This window comes from Mastacembelus armatus, chromosome 20 (genome assembly GCF_900324485.2).
Source record: "Mastacembelus armatus chromosome 20, fMasArm1.2, whole genome shotgun sequence".
Taxonomy (NCBI): Eukaryota; Metazoa; Chordata; class Actinopteri; order Synbranchiformes; family Mastacembelidae; genus Mastacembelus; species Mastacembelus armatus.
This window is the reverse complement of record NC_046652.1, coordinates 19451984-19467227: the sequence shown is the minus strand read 5'-3', so window position 1 is coordinate 19467227 and position 15244 is coordinate 19451984. Positions and strand designations below refer to the sequence as shown.

The 15244-nt window shown below is 44.4% G+C and overlaps 3 protein-coding genes across 5 annotated transcripts; 2 read left to right on the top strand and 1 right to left on the bottom strand.

Moving 5' to 3' along the window:
* The first annotated feature begins 40 nt into the window (after window positions 1–40).
* rbbp8 (retinoblastoma binding protein 8) lies at window positions 41–7687 on the top strand. Of its 3 annotated transcripts, none has more exons than XM_026292752.1 (17): window positions 41–176; window positions 2502–2631; window positions 2798–2840; window positions 3000–3095; window positions 3165–3256; window positions 3356–3428; window positions 3594–3772; window positions 3863–3937; window positions 5459–5520; window positions 5699–5766; window positions 5851–6124; window positions 6414–6510; window positions 6592–6738; window positions 6832–6871; window positions 7047–7134; window positions 7214–7355; window positions 7470–7687. In XM_026292752.1, the coding sequence occupies exons 2-17, from the start codon at window positions 2547–2549 to the stop codon at window positions 7565–7567; spliced, it is 1659 nt and encodes a 552-aa protein (XP_026148537.1). In that variant the 5' UTR covers window positions 41–176; window positions 2502–2546; the 3' UTR covers window positions 7568–7687. The 3 variants fall into 3 exon arrangements, with proteins under 3 accessions (XP_026148537.1, XP_026148538.1, XP_026148536.1); XM_026292753.1 differs by lacking the exon at window positions 41–176 and adding an exon at window positions 2045–2284 and having other exon boundaries at window positions 5462–5520; XM_026292751.1 differs by lacking the exon at window positions 41–176 and adding an exon at window positions 2045–2284.
* A 56-nt stretch (window positions 7688–7743) lies between these two features.
* Window positions 7744–11525, bottom strand: tmem241 (transmembrane protein 241). The gene is made up of 15 exons (XM_026292797.2): window positions 10833–11525; window positions 10538–10584; window positions 10350–10427; window positions 10187–10268; window positions 10025–10102; window positions 9863–9888; window positions 9603–9654; window positions 9459–9507; window positions 9320–9365; window positions 9203–9238; window positions 9079–9113; window positions 8911–8980; window positions 8441–8534; window positions 8030–8094; window positions 7744–7874 (listed from the first exon to the last, which is right to left on the bottom strand). The coding sequence occupies exons 1-15, from the start codon at window positions 10902–10904 to the stop codon at window positions 7817–7819; spliced, it is 888 nt and encodes a 295-aa protein (XP_026148582.1). The 5' UTR covers window positions 10905–11525; the 3' UTR covers window positions 7744–7816.
* A 331-nt stretch (window positions 11526–11856) lies between these two features.
* Window positions 11857–14589, top strand: fbxo45 (F-box protein 45). Its single transcript, XM_026292799.2, has 3 exons — window positions 11857–12320; window positions 12560–12916; window positions 13052–14589. The coding sequence occupies exons 1-3, from the start codon at window positions 11994–11996 to the stop codon at window positions 13235–13237; spliced, it is 870 nt and encodes a 289-aa protein (XP_026148584.1). The 5' UTR covers window positions 11857–11993; the 3' UTR covers window positions 13238–14589.
* Window positions 14590–15244: the final 655 nt, after the last annotated feature.

The following is a 15244-nucleotide window of genomic DNA, read 5'->3' as shown; positions in this document are numbered from 1 at the left end:
TGCGATGAGAGGGCACCATTTCCATGCTTCAGGTGTATTTCCCTGCGGCTCCGAGCACTTTGGAAACACAGACCACCTACACTCTGCTCCGCTCCTGAACGCATCCTGACAGTCTGCTGATGTGCGTCACGTGACACGTTTTATCATCAAAGAGATTTCACCTGAATATCCGACAGGTGAGATATGTGAAAGTGCGATTTGATTGGTCAGAGATAGTGCAGGATACAGACCTGTTACAGACCTATAGAGTTATAGTGCAGGATACAGACCTGTTACAGACCTATAGAGTTATAGTGCAGGTTACAGACCTGTTACAGACCTATAGAGTTATAGTGCAGGATACAGACCTGTTACAGACCTATAGAGTTATAGTGCAGGATACAGACCTGTTACAGACCCATGGTGTTATGGTGCGGGTTACAGACCTGTTACAGACCTATAGAGTTATAGTGCAGGATGCAGACCTGTTACAGACCTATAGAGTTATAGTGCAGGATACAGACCTGTTACAGACCTATAGAGTTATAGTGCAGGATGCAGACCTGTTACAGACCTATAGAGTTATAGTGCAGGATACAGACCTGTTACAGACCTATAGAGTTATAGTGCAGGATACAGACCTGTTACAGACCTATAGAGTTATAGTGCAGGATACAGACCTGTTACAGACCTATAGAGTTATAGTGCAGGATACAGACCTGTTACAGACCCATGGTGTTATGGTGCGGGTTACAGACCTGTTACAGACCTATAGAGTTATAGTGCAGGATGCAGACCTGTTACAGACCTATAGAGTTATAGTGCAGGATACAGACCTGTTACAGACCTATAGAGTTATAGTGCAGGATGCAGACCTGTTACAGACCTATAGAGTTATAGTGCAGGATACAGACCTGTTACAGACCCATGGTGTTATAGTGCAGGATACAGACCTGTTACAGACCTGTTACAGACCCATGGTGTTATGGTGCGGGTTACAGACCTGTTACAGACCTATAGAGTTATAGTGCAGGATGCAGACCTGTTACAGACCTATAGAGTTATAGTGCAGGATGCAGACCTGTTACAGACCTATAGAGTTATAGTGCAGGATACAGACCTGTTACAGACCTATAGAGTTATAGTGCATGATACAGACCTGTTACAGACCTATAGAGTTATAGTGCAGGATACAGACCTGTTACAGACCCATGGTGTTATGGTGCGGGTTACAGACCTGTTACAGACCTATAGAGTTATAGTGCATGATACAGACCTGTTACAGACCTATAGAGTTATAGTGCAGGATACAGACCTGTTACAGACCTATAGAGTTATAGTGCAGAATACAGACCTGTTACAGACCTATAGAGTTATAGTGCAGGTTACAGACCTGTTACAGACCTATAGAGTTATAGTGCAGAATACAGACCTGTTACAGACCTATAGAGTTATAGTGCAGGTTACAGACCTGTTACAGACCTATAGAGTTATAGTGCAGAATACAGACCTGTTACAGACCTATAGAGTTATAGTGCAGGTTACAGACCTAGTTACAGACCTATAGAGTTATAGTGCAGGTTACAGACCTAGTTACAGACCTATAGAGTTATAGTGCAGGATACAGACCTGTTACAGACCTATAGAGTTATAGTGCAGGTTACAGACCTAGTTACAGACCTATAGAGTTATAGTGCAGGTTACAGACCTAGTTACAGACCTATAGAGTTATAGTGCAGGATACAGACCTGTTACAGACCTATAGAGTTATAGTGCAGAATACAGACCTGTTACAGACCTATAGAGTTATAGTGCAGGTTACAGACCTAGTTACAGACCTATAGAGTTATAGTGCAGGTTACAGACCTAGTTACAGACCTATCCTAATAGTTAAACAGTTTATTACAGACTGTGGAACGTGGTCTATCAGGGTGCAGACACATGGTTTAGGCTCTAAATGAGTTTAGAACAGCTGGTCTGGTCTGGATCAGATTTCGTTAATGATCCTTCTTCCACTGGGCGGCGGTAACGGCTGCGCATGAAGGAGAAGAAGAAGAAACAACAACAAAGAAGAAGAAGAAGAGGATCTCCCAGTATGCAGTTCGGCGCGCCAACTTAAATGTTTTCGCGGAAGATAAAGGGGGCTAAAAGTGACCGACACACACACCTGTCCGTGACACCTGGATAGTAGGTGTTGGTCCTCTCAAAGCGCCGCACCTGTAACTAACATTAGTTCCGCTTTAAGGCGGTTTAGGACCAGAAACGATCGAGCGGCTCTGACCCGGTTTGGACCGTCCGGCACCAGGTACCTGGAAAGATGTTGATGGATCAAAAGGTCCAGAAACATCTGGACTTACATTAGATATAAGTGTGACTGTGTTAATGGTGTTAGTGTTATAATATGAGCTGCACGTTATTTCACTGTCAGACGGATTCTTGTAGTTCTGACTCTGAGGTGGTCCACACGGTTTCACCCGAACCTGTCTCTAACCAGTCTGACCAGTGGTTCTGTTTGTTTCCAGGTCCACAGGTCGTTTAAAGTCCAGCTGTGTTTAAAGAGACTGAGGATGAACAGTGGGTCAAACAATCCAGCTGAACATTTTGAAGATTTACTGACACAACTCAGACTGTGTCACCACAAGGCCATTCAAGGTGTGTGTGTGTGTGTGTGTCTGTGTCTGTGTCTCTGGGTGTCTGTGTCTGTGTGTGTGTGTGTGTCTTTAGTCTGTGTGTCTCTGGTTGTACTGGGTCCTGTCCCTGCTGGTGACGGCCTCACACGTTGGTCTGTTGACGTGTGTTCGTCTGTTGTTCTTTCCAGAGCTGGAGGACAAAGTGAGCAAGCTGAAGAAGGAGCGCTGTTTGTGAGTAAACAGGAAACAAACTAAAGATCCTGACGAACATGAGCCTTTTTTATTTATCCGAGCTTCAGTATTGTTTTGTCTGACCAATCGTCCAAACAGCAGGAAGTTTTAAAGGACATATGACAGAAGCATCAAACTGTAGCGTTTGTTTTTCCACAGAGACGCTGAGAAGCTGGAGGTGTTTTACGTTCGCAACCAGCAGCTGAGGGAGCAGAACAAAGCCCTGCAGGAAGCCATCGCTCTGCTGGAGGGAAGGTAACTGTCTTCAGTAAAAAGCTGCAGTGAGATGAAACGTGACGATAAATAACCGATGACTGTGTCCAGGCTTCGAGCTGGAGCGTGTGATCGCTGTGCCACCTTAGAGCAGGACCTCAAAAACAACAAGGACCTGAATCTGCACCTTGTTGCCAAACTACGTGAGTTAACTCACTTCTTTCTTCTTCTTCTTCTTCTTCTTATTGTTGTTGTTGTTGAATTCACGTCGTGTGTGTGTGAAACTCTCATTTGTTCCACAGAAACTGAAAGAGTCAACCTTGAGGGTGGAAACAGGAAAGTCCATTCTGACCTGCACAGACTGACAGTGTCTAGGTGAGGCCGTCTGTACGGGGCAGTCAGCGTTAGTCTTATAATCAAACATCACATTTTCTGTATTTCCTAATAATGCAGCTCTAAATTCTGCAGATGTTGTAGGTTCAACAGTTTACGGAACAGTCTAAGTTCCCAGTGGAACATTGAAAGGTTTGTTGTTGTTAGGTCACATGACCAGCAGACGTCGCCTGCAGAAGAAGAAGAAGGCATCATCCCAGACTCTCCCATCCTGCCGAGCTCAGTGCCCGTCGCCAAGAGACTGAGGAAACGTAGGAACAACCGGAACAAGCCCGTTTGTTACGGAGAGCTGCCTTTACCACAGTCCAGACACCTGCTTTTCAACAGTCAGTCTGCGTTAAGATAACCTGTTCAATACAGACTGTTTCATGACTGTTTCATGACTGAGACACTAAGTTTCACTTTTGGTGTTTCAGCTGATGGTGCAAAGGATTCTGGGGGAACTGAAGTGCTGGTACCCAACACATGTGACTTACACACAGAAATCTCAGGTCTGTCTAAACCCACTGGACTCAACATTAGTGATGAGGAACCATAAAGACAAAATTCTTCTTCTCTTATATTTTAAATGACAAGTATGGTCCTTCCTAAGTTTCAGTTACGTGACACCTGGAGCCTGAAGGTGTCAGTGTAGATGAAAGTAGATTAACCACGAATGTTTAGAGTTTTGAGTCTGTTTCTTCTTCTCTGGCTGTTTCTCAGCCTCTTTAAAGTCCTCCTCTCTGCTCCCAACAGTTTCATCAATAACCTTTATCTTTAAATTTGGAGGGAGATTGTTCTGAAACACAAAAACAGCTACTTCCTGTTGTAGAAACGTGTGTGAATCAGCCCCTGATGTTTTGCCTTCACACCAAATCAGCTCCGTAAAATAAAAACTTCCTTTTCAGAAAGAAGCTGATACGACTTATAAATACAGACTGTTGTTATAAATACAGACTGTTGTTATAAAATACAGACTGTTGTTATACATACAGACTGTTGTTATACATACAGACTGTTGTTATACATACAGACTGTTGTTATACATACAGACTGTTGTTATAAAATACAGACTGTTGTTATAAAATACAGACTGTTGTTATACATACAGACTTTTTATAAATACACTGCTGTTATACATACAGACTGCTGTTATAAATATAGACTTGTTATAAAATACAGACTGTTGTTATACATAGACTGTTGTTATAAAATACAGACTGTTGTTATAAAATACAGACTGTTGTTATACATACAGACTGTTGTTATAAAATACAGACTGTTGTTATAAAATACAGACTGTTATAAAATACAGACTGTTGTTATACATACAGACTGTTGTTATAAAATACAGACTGTTGTTATACATACAGACTTTTTATAAATACACTGCTGTTATACATACAGACTGCTGTTATAAATATAGACTTGTTATAAAATACAGACTGTTGTTATACATACAGACTGTTGTTATAAAATACAGACTGTTGTTATAAAATACAGACTGTTGTTATACATACAGACTGTTGTTATAAAATACAGACTGTTGTTATACATACAGACTGTTGTTATAAAATACAGACTGTTATAAAATACAGACTGTTGTTATACATACAGACTGTTGTTATAAAATACAGACTGTTGTTATACATACAGACTTTTTATAAATACACTGCTGTTATACATACAGACTGCTGTTATAAATATAGACTTGTTATAAAATACAGACTGTTGTTATACAATACAGACTGTTGTTATAAAATACAGACTGTTATACATACAGACTGTTGTTATAAAATACAGACTGTTGTTATAAAATACAGACTGTTATAAAATACAGACTGTTATAAAATACAGACTGTTGTTATAAAATACAGACTGTTGTTATAAATACAGACTGTTGTTATAAATACAGACTGTTGTTATACATACAGACTGTTGTTATACATACAGACTGTTGTTTTACATACAGACTGTTGTTACACATACAGACTGTTGTTATAAATACAGACTGTTGTACTGTTTTGTTTCAGCAGATGTCAGTCATGAGCTGAAAGAGGCGACGGCAGAAACACCTGAAGGTCTTAGGGATCAGGTCAGTCACTAATAAAGTAGATGTGTCATTTGCATTTTCTGATTTTGTTTTTTCAACATTTACTGAGAAAGACTGAACAGTTACAGGGGGGACAGTTCAGACCACTTGACACCTTAGAGCGGACATTTAGACCCATTTAGCTTTTGCCTTCTTCATTTCTTTGTCTCGTCGCCCCAAGGAAACTAAAACGGCTCAGGGAGCAGAGAGCAGCTTAAAGGTTCCCTCGAAGTGTGACCTTCATTTGAGGTGAGTTGGAAACACTTTCGTTTGCTATTAAACCTTCTGACTTACAAAAACCGTCCCACTAAACCATGTTTTCCCTGCCTTAAGGTCTTCCCTCTCATCCACGCTGATCCACAGTCCGGGTTTGACCACGGAAAGGTCCCCGTCTCTCCTCCCACAGACCAAGTGGCTTTCAGAACACGGCACCAATAACAAAGCAAAACGGAAAAAGGAGCAAAGTGAACCAGAGCCAGACCAGATTAAGGCACAAAGGGTCCAGGAAACAGTGGCCAAACAGAAGGAATCCAATCACACGAGGCCTGAACTGACCGACCAAACCTGCAGGGACCAAAGTTTAATAAAGAAGCCTCTGGACAACAAGGTTAGAGACGTGAAGTGTGTGTGTGTGTGTGTGTTTGGGGAAACCTGCATGTCACTGAAAAAAACAGTTCTTGCACAATTTTCACCTCGATTTTCCAGTTGCTCTAAAAACGTCTCTGGTTTCCTGTCGCGTCTGAGTCGGATTAAAGCGGCACAGGGCAGCTACAGTCAAACTACTACAAACTTAATGAAGCTGATAATGATAATGGTAATAACGTCACTGTGACGTGTGTGTGATGTGTGTTGTGTATCGGACAGATGAAATCTGGAACATATTCTCTGTGTTTCAGGCCAAGAAGCAGCGTCAAGAAGAGCTGGTGGACACTGACTGCACTTGGGTCAGTCACAGCGTACTGCAGGGTGGACAGGGACAGGACAGTCAGCCTGGTAAATATAGAAGACGACCTTTAAAATAATCGTTTACTGAAGTGATTTGAATAATGTTTTTAATATTAACTTCTATTTAAGGACTCGCTGAGAAGGCAGTGGACAGTTTGGATATGATGTTTGACAACACGACTTTTGGGGAGTACAAGACTTATGACAGTTCACATGAAGACCAGAGCCAGGCCTGTGATGATGATGATGAGGATGATGAGGATGAAGAGGACTACGGTAGGATTTCAGACTGTGTGTTTATCATGTACGTCCATCATTGTTTCTATGTTTCTGCTGATGAACTCAGTTGGTGTTTGTCTCCCAAATTAGATCATGGTCCAGAAACCAGTCCAGGTCCAAGCAAAGCACGGTAGGCCTCATGCTCATTCAGTGATTGGTCTTAGAACGTCAATAATGACAAATAATTCATTGATCCGTGTGTACTATCATTGAGTGTGCTGTGGGAGGATGTTCTCACTGACTGTTACTGTTACACACGTTCTCTGTTTGAACAACAACCTAAACCTTTCTCTCACTGTTACCAGACAACCAACATTTGCATATGCAGCAGTCGTTCGCAAGAAGGACGAGAGGAGGAAGCTGCAGGGCGTCACGTGTCGGGAGTGTGAGAGTGTGAGTACCGTGACCACGAAGCTAAAACAGACACCGTCTAACACTGATGGTTCTTAAAGTGGGATCTGTTTGGTTCCAGTACTACGCTGATCTGCCAGAGGAGCAAAAACAGAAAAAGCTGTCTATGTGTTCGAGGCACCGTTTTCTCTACGTTCCTCCTTGTACTCCTGAGAACTTCTGGGAAGTCGGGTTCCCGTCAACACAGACGTGCATTGAAAAGGGTAACGTCACTACAGTTGGTCCTTCAAACAGGGCGGTCACGTGTGAACAAAGCATTTAACACACACAGTCGTCGTTCTGTGGTGTAGAATGAGGTTTCCTCGATCTGTTTGCAGGTTATATCAAGGAAGACGACAATCAACAGGCGCGTTCACGAAGACGACAGCCGCTCAACGTTTTGTTCTCCCCAAAACGGAACCAGCAGGCGAGCTAGAACGTCGGTCTCAGTATTACTGTGCTGCCTGTGTGCAGACTGTGCTCATGGTTGGTTAAGCCTACGGCATGTTCAGTAAAGAGTAAATATCTGAGGAGGCTTATACATGATCACCAACCTCACCAGCTTTTAATACATTGTATGGTTCTAATATTAAAAGATGAAATCCACAATCGTTTCAGTTGTTCTGTGAGATTTAATTACATTAAAAACACAATGATTTTACTCTGTGAGCAGATTTATTAACAGTCAAGACTCTCTGTCCGAATACACAAGTAGGGCCTCTCCAACGTGACTGATGACCACACTGAAACAGGAAGAACAGAGTAAACAGGACTGAGCTCCTCCACAATAAGATGTTGAATATAAAGAAACCACATTAACCACTCAAAGCTCCACACGTCTCAGCTGTAAGTAAACATAACCTGAACAAACAGAGTAAAAGCAGGTCGAGCTACTCACCAAATGAGAGACGGCGTATTAATGTCCATGTAGAAAATGATCGGGCAGAGGAACATCGCGGTGACCTGGAGGAAAAAGACGGTTACTTCGTTCATCTCGTAGGAAACTATAAAATGTTCTATCATTTGTATAAAATGTTCTAACGCTTCACCATCAGACAGAATCAACATGAGAAATGATTTAAAGTAATGTACAGTCCAGATGTCTGCACGGTAACTTAGAACAAAATGAGAATATTTCTGGTATAAACATCCATCGCCCCCCACATATCTTTTCTTTAATGAGAACATCGTTCCAGCTGACAGTGCTGTGGATCCACCTGATCCATCTACAGAACGTTTCAGTGCGAAGCTTCGCATTAAAATACCAAGTGTTTCCAATGTGCCCTCAGAATACCTTAGACCCCGTTACCTTAGACGTCAACATCCAGATCCCAAAGTGCTCAAGGGACGGTCCAGTTTTAAGTCTGACCGTGGTCAGCAGCAACAGAAACCCCAGCAGGGCACTGTGAAGACAAACCAGCCTTAGGAAGCCTGAAGGGAAGGTCAGTTCAAAAGACGTATGAAACCTTTCCAGGACTCAGTGAACGACATGGTGTGTGAATTAGTACTGCACCACATTACAACAGATCTGTGCTGATAACACTGAGACCTCACTCTGACAGTCTGATGATCTACAGGTGGAGCAGCAGCAGCTCAGACTGATTCTTAAACCCTCAGAGCCGTTTGACTCAATGAGAAGCATGAAGCTCTTTTCACACCTTCTGATTCCAGCCCTGATCTCTGCTCAGCCAACATTTCTAACCACGTCTGCAGAGCCGTCAGAGCTACAGCGTAGTGACAGAATAAAGCACCAAGTGTTGGTGGACAGGAAGGTTTCACCTGGCACAACAACCACAGTGAAACCTGTGGGACTGGAGAAAGGGGAAGTCCAGAACACCTGTCAGGTCACCTGTAGAGAACAAGAGTCTGTCTGGTATTAACAGGTACAGATTCACAAGAGATGGGATGACAAATGTGTGAACAGGAGATGATGAAGGTGGGTCATACCTGTCAGAGGAGCAGCGAAGCCCAGGAACAAGACGCTGTTAGAGGGAGGAACAGCTGGAATCACTTACGGAATCACTGGAGTCATTTATTTGTTGTAAAGACCCGTGAGTTCCATCAGTCTCACCTGAACACGTAGTTGATGCACTGTTGTTGCAGGTCACTACAATAAACACATCAGACTAATTACCTTCATGTTCAGGCAGGCCCAGAGGAACAAAGCACCACACGTGGTCTGACGTACCTCAGGTTACTGGACTTGTAGTGCAGCTGAAATCCCCTGTATGCTCCTGATGAGCGACACAACATGTTGGTCTCAGCCACAGAGAGACAGCCGTGACTCTTTATTTATGATGAGACCATAAAAACCAGGTGAAACCTACCAACGCACACCAGATGCCCCACAGCCCACAGGTAACCACTGGAGTCCAACTGTACAGATGTTAAGACAGACAAGGTTCTTACTGGGCCAAAACAAACCCCTGGACTCTTAAAGGTCCTGCTGCTGCTAAGAAGGATTTGATTACCTGAGGGTCGTAGAAAGGAAGGTTTGTGGCTGAAAGCATCATGAGGCAAACGCTGTAGGAACAGGCAGCTCAGGTAAAGATGGAGCTTGTCAACAGAAGATTACAGGAAGTACAACTCATTCAAACTAAAAGGGTCCAGTGAAAGGTCACACAGGCGCCAGTGTTCTGACTTCACAATAAAAGCCAATTAAAGATCATATTGCACTTTCAAAATAAAACAGTTTTTTTAATAAGATGCTATAAAAATAAGAAGTACAGACCTGATGAGTTTGAGCCAGGGTGTCTTCTGTTGGAAAGACAGATGAGAGTGAGAGTCTGTCACAGCTTTGGACTAGAAAGGCTGCACAGCACTTGGCTGCTGAAGCCCCCCACAGTCACCGTGTTTAGGGCCTTCCTGGATGAGATGTGGTGCATGCACTTACTTCTCTGTGGACCAGCCTCAGAATGACGTAACTAACGACATGGGAGGAATTCTGCAGCGTGAAGAACCGAGGAATGTCCTGCAAGAACAGATCCAACACTTCACTGACCATATTCAAATCCTCCGTGTGCGGGGCAGAACCTCAGGAAGGAACGTGACTTACTATGTGTGACAAGGCCCTGGAGCCAGAATATATGTGTCCTACAAACAGGAGGGAGGCTGGGAGCCAGGAGAGGGCTGCTGATCTGTAACCGCAGAGAGACATTTGGTAGAAAACCCTCCTTATGTGGGAGCAGAACAAACATGCTGCAGGCTGAAGACGGTACCCAGTGATGCGGCTCATTTCCACCCATCCTAGTTTTCCAAACAACAGAAGAAGAACGGCCCCAACCAGCGTCTGCCACCTGAAAACACAGGTTTCAGTTTTGTTAGTGAGGCAAACATCTGCCTTTACACTGATGATCCTCATTTAATCAAAACACGTCTGTGGTAAAGGCGTCTTCAAACTACTCACCCCTGAAACAGAGTCGGGTAAGTGAACTTTAACACAGACAGGACGAACTGACAAAAGAAACAAGAGTCAGATTTACAGTGTTCACATCACTGACCTAAAGCAGCAGGACTGGTCTGGAACAATAAGGTTTAGATTCATGTATAACAACAGACACTTCTCGGAACATTTTCCTGTTTTTACCTACTGACACGACATTTTCATCAGACTGGACTGTTTGTATCCATCAGTCCTACAGACCAGTCCCCAGTCCGGACCTGAGGCTGCATATATAAAGGGTTGTTCCGGGTTCACTCACCTTATTCGTGAAATATGACCCAATAAAAACGAGGCTGAAGACCAGACCCCCCAAGTCCTTTCTCCACTGCATGTTGGCCTGAGACCAGACGCAGGGCGGACATGGCTCAGACACAAACGGTGTTTATTAACAAAATCCTGGTTAGACTCGGAAACTTGGTCCTCGGTCCCCGATGACACGTAGAGACGTCCCCGTCAAAGATCGTCTATGTTCGCGAAGATCATCTAACTGCGTCAGGCAGCAGCTCAACTCATAAACGATATCACATTTGTAGACCAGGTCCAGGTCCAGGACCAGTATTCTCAGAGTGCGTGGACCCATTGTGGCCTGAGTGTTTATTAATTAGAACTGATTGAATGAACTGAGGCTCAGGTTGGACTTTGTATTTCTATATTAAACAGTTTAATCAGACAGGTCACTGAAGTGGGCTGAGCTTTGAGGTTTCCCACTGACCAATCCAGGACTGGTTTAGTTTGGGTTTTCTGGGCTTTAAACGGTCCCAGGGTCTTTGGGCCTGTTGCTGTCCTCAGTCTCTAAATGACCGTATTTTGTCTTAACAGGGAGAATCTTCCTGTGTAAACATTTGATGTGTCTGCAAATCAATATTGTTTTCAGGTGGATTTTACATTAAAGGGTCTGCAGGTGGCGCTCAGCTCACACCGGAAGTCACACAGGAAGTCCCTGTTCTAGACTCAGAGTCCGGTCGTTGCTGTGACACAGCTGTTGTGTGTATAAATACAAATCTTATTTTCCATCATTATAAACCGGATAAAGCTTCACTTTATTCTCTGACTGTGACATTTACGACTGAAATAATTCAGCACTTCCGTTTTCTCCTTGTTTTTCAAAGTAAAAGACGCTCTGGTCCTGGCAGGCGATAAAACATTTGTGACCTGAGGAGGTTTAGTCTTGACCCGACGGCTCCTCGACCCTGGTTGGGACGCAGTTGGACCAATCATGGACGCTGACTAAGATTTTCTCCAGTCACTGTGTGCGCGTTTGACCGGAAGTGCGGCGCCATCATTTGCTCTTCCAGGACCTTCGCAGCTCATTTCCATTCAGCCATTGCGATGGGAGCTGGAGCAGCAGGCTCCGTGTGAGGGTGCTGGTTCTGAATCGTCCTCACGGTGTCAAACTGCTCGTGCGCCTCAAAAACGCGTGATGTCCGGATCCGCCGGCGCAGGAGGAAGCGCCTCCTGTTCGGGGGCGGCAGCCGCGGCCGGTTGCAGCTCCACCGGCTTTTCCCACGTCGCTGCGGCCGCAGGGGGCGCAGGGGCAGCCGGGAGGCTTCATCCCCGAGTCCTGGAGCACATTTTCTGCTATCTGGACCTGTCGGACCTGATGCGGTGCGCGCTGGTCTCCTGGCACTGGTACAACACCCTGGCGGATGAAAACAGCGAGGTGTGGCGCAGCCTGTGCGCTCGGACTCTGAGCGACGAGGCGCTGCGGTCAGACATCCTGTGCAACCTGACCACGTACAAGGGGAAAGTGAGTTCTCTGATACGGATCAGGGTGCAGAACCAGAACAGTGTTGTACCCGGGTCCATGTGTGTTTGCTGAAAACCCCAATGAGTCAGAGGCACCAAACATTGTTATAAGATGGTTCCAACTGTTGTTGTCAATAGTCCAAAATCCACCACAGTCCCCCCATTGTTCTACAGGGACCAAAACAAAGGTCTCAGTTTTTGTTTACTGTTGTTGTTTACGGTGTGTCCTGTCCTCCGCAGCTCCAGGCCTTCCAACATGCGCTGAGCTCCCATGACTGCTCCAGGAACGTCTACGTGAAGAAGAACGGCTTCACCCTGCACCGCAACCCCATTGCCCAGAGCACAGATGGGGCCCGGGGCAAGATCGGCTTTTCAGAAGGCCGCCACGCCTGGGAGATCTGGTGGGAAGGCCCTCTGGGCACCGTGGCGGTGATAGGCATCGCCACAAAGCGGGCGGCCATGCAGTGCCAGGGCTACGTCGCTCTGCTCGGCAGCGACGACCAGAGCTGGGGCTGGAACCTGGTGGACAACAACCTGCTGCACAACGGGGAGGTCAACGGAAACTTCCCCCAGTGTAACAACGCCCCTAAATACCAGGTGGGACCAGGTGCCTGTCACATGACCAGCTGTGTTAGAGGTCGAGTTGTTTTGACTGAGGGAGTGATGATGATGATGATGGTGATGATGATGAGGGACGCATAATAACATCCAGCTCTTCCTGTTTGCCCACAGATTGGGGAGAGAATACGGGTCATTCTCGACATGGACGACAAGACTCTAGCGTTCGAGAGAGGCTTTGAGTTCCTTGGAGTGGCGTTTCGTGGACTACCCAAAGCCTGCCTGTTCCCTGCTGTGTCGGCAGTATACGGCAACACCGAAGTCACGATGGTGTACCTGGGAAAACCGCTGGATGGGTAGAAGTGACACGCACCACGGGGCTAGTGAGGGCAGGGGTCACGTGTGAGGTCAGATAAGAGGACGGTGTGTTTGTTGTTCTATGTGAAAAGGCTTGTTCCTCGCAGAGTAAGTAGTGTCGGTGCAGGTAGATCCTATAATCTGGAGAACCAAAGTGTGAGAACTGGACACACACGTTCCTGTGCCAACAGGCAACACTTCCACACTTCAGCTGCTGGACTCTCACTTTCAGGACTCGGACCAGCGGCTCTGAACTATTCCAACCTGTGTCAGTGACTTTAAAACACTAGTAATTATGTCTCATTGACGAACTGTTGGAAACAATGTATGGATTATGGATTATAGATTATGGATTATGGATTATAGTGGTTCATGCCAAATTAATGGGATTAGACAAACAGCATATACAGACGTGTGTGTGACTCTTGGTCTGCCTGGTGCATGTTAGTGCGGGTCCTTTTTGATGTGCTACTGTAGTGTCCTCTGACGTGTCCATGGGACTATAGTACAGTTCAGAACATACGGGGACTAGAGGTTGTTGATTCTTGTATTTATTTATTTGTGTATTTGACACATCTGTCCAGTTAAACGCTCCATGTTTGTTTTCATCCTGTTCACTCCTAAATGGGATGTAGTGCAGAAGAAGCATGTGCAGAAAACCCTTCTCCAAACAGCAGCGTCAGGTCCCACATTAAGGTTCCAGTACCTGCAAACGTAACCACTAGTCCTTTAGAACACGTTCTGCTAGGTACATACTGGAAATATCTGGTGATTTTGATTGGGCTGATTCTCCTAAATCAGAAGATGAATGAACTTTGTAAACTGATGAACTGGTTTATATGTACTGTAGAAAGTACTAAGCTGTTGATTATAATACTTCACAGTACTTCATCACTGTGATACAGTGATTTATTCAAAATTGTAAAATACTGCAAATTACTTAAAGTACATAAAACAAACATACTCACTAGTAATTAACTGACAGAATAACTTATATTGATTCATGATCATGTTTATTAGTTTAATGGTGAATAATTTTAATTACTTGATATACTGCTGAGTACTTTGTGGACCCCCCCCCCCAACACAACCTGTTGTAATACAATAATCTGAATGTGCAAGCAGTTATATAGAGATACATGTAGTTCAGCAAACAGTGCATTTCCTGTTTTCCACTGGGAAAATCTGTTATTATATTTAAATAGTATAAATAGTAAAGTTTTAATTATTCATTATACTTTCGAATAAACTGAGTGAAGTACAAATATTTCATCTAAAATGTAGTGAAGTCAAAGTATGAAGTATTTGAAATGGAAATACTCAAGGATGTCTATTAAACATTAAACTGAATACTACACAAGTTTGATTCTTGGGGCTGAATATTAAACAACGCAGCAAAAATGTTCTCCAGGTTCCTGGTTTGAAACCCATCAGGGGCCTTTCTGTGTGGAGTCTGCATGTTCTCCCTGTGCTTGTGTGGGTTTTCTCCAGGTACTCTGGTTTCCTCCCACAGTCCAAAAACATGTATGTCAGGTTGATTGGTGACTCTAAATTGCCCATAGGAGTGAGTGTGAGTGTGTGAGGTTGTTGGTCTCTATGTGGCCCTGTGATGGACTGGGGACCTGTCCAGGGTGGACCCCTGCCTTTCACCCAAAGAGAGCTGGGATAGGCTCCAGCAGATCCCTGAGACCCTGGTTAGGACTAAGGGGGTCTAGATGATGGATGGATGAATATTTACATTGTGGTTTACATAGAGCTGTGCCACCAGGTGTCGCCAGAGCTGAACCCTGTGACTCTAAACAGGAATAAGTGGGTACAGATGATGGATGGACACATGACTCCCAACATGAGGAGTCAAATATAGGAGGAGTCTCTGTGCCTTATATAAATAATTCATGTCTTTCCCCTAATATAAATTCAATCAGTAGGTTTTTGGAAATATTGTGAGTCGAGGCAGCTTTATTTGTACAGCACCTTCATGTTTGCTTTACTGAGGCAGAAAATAATAAA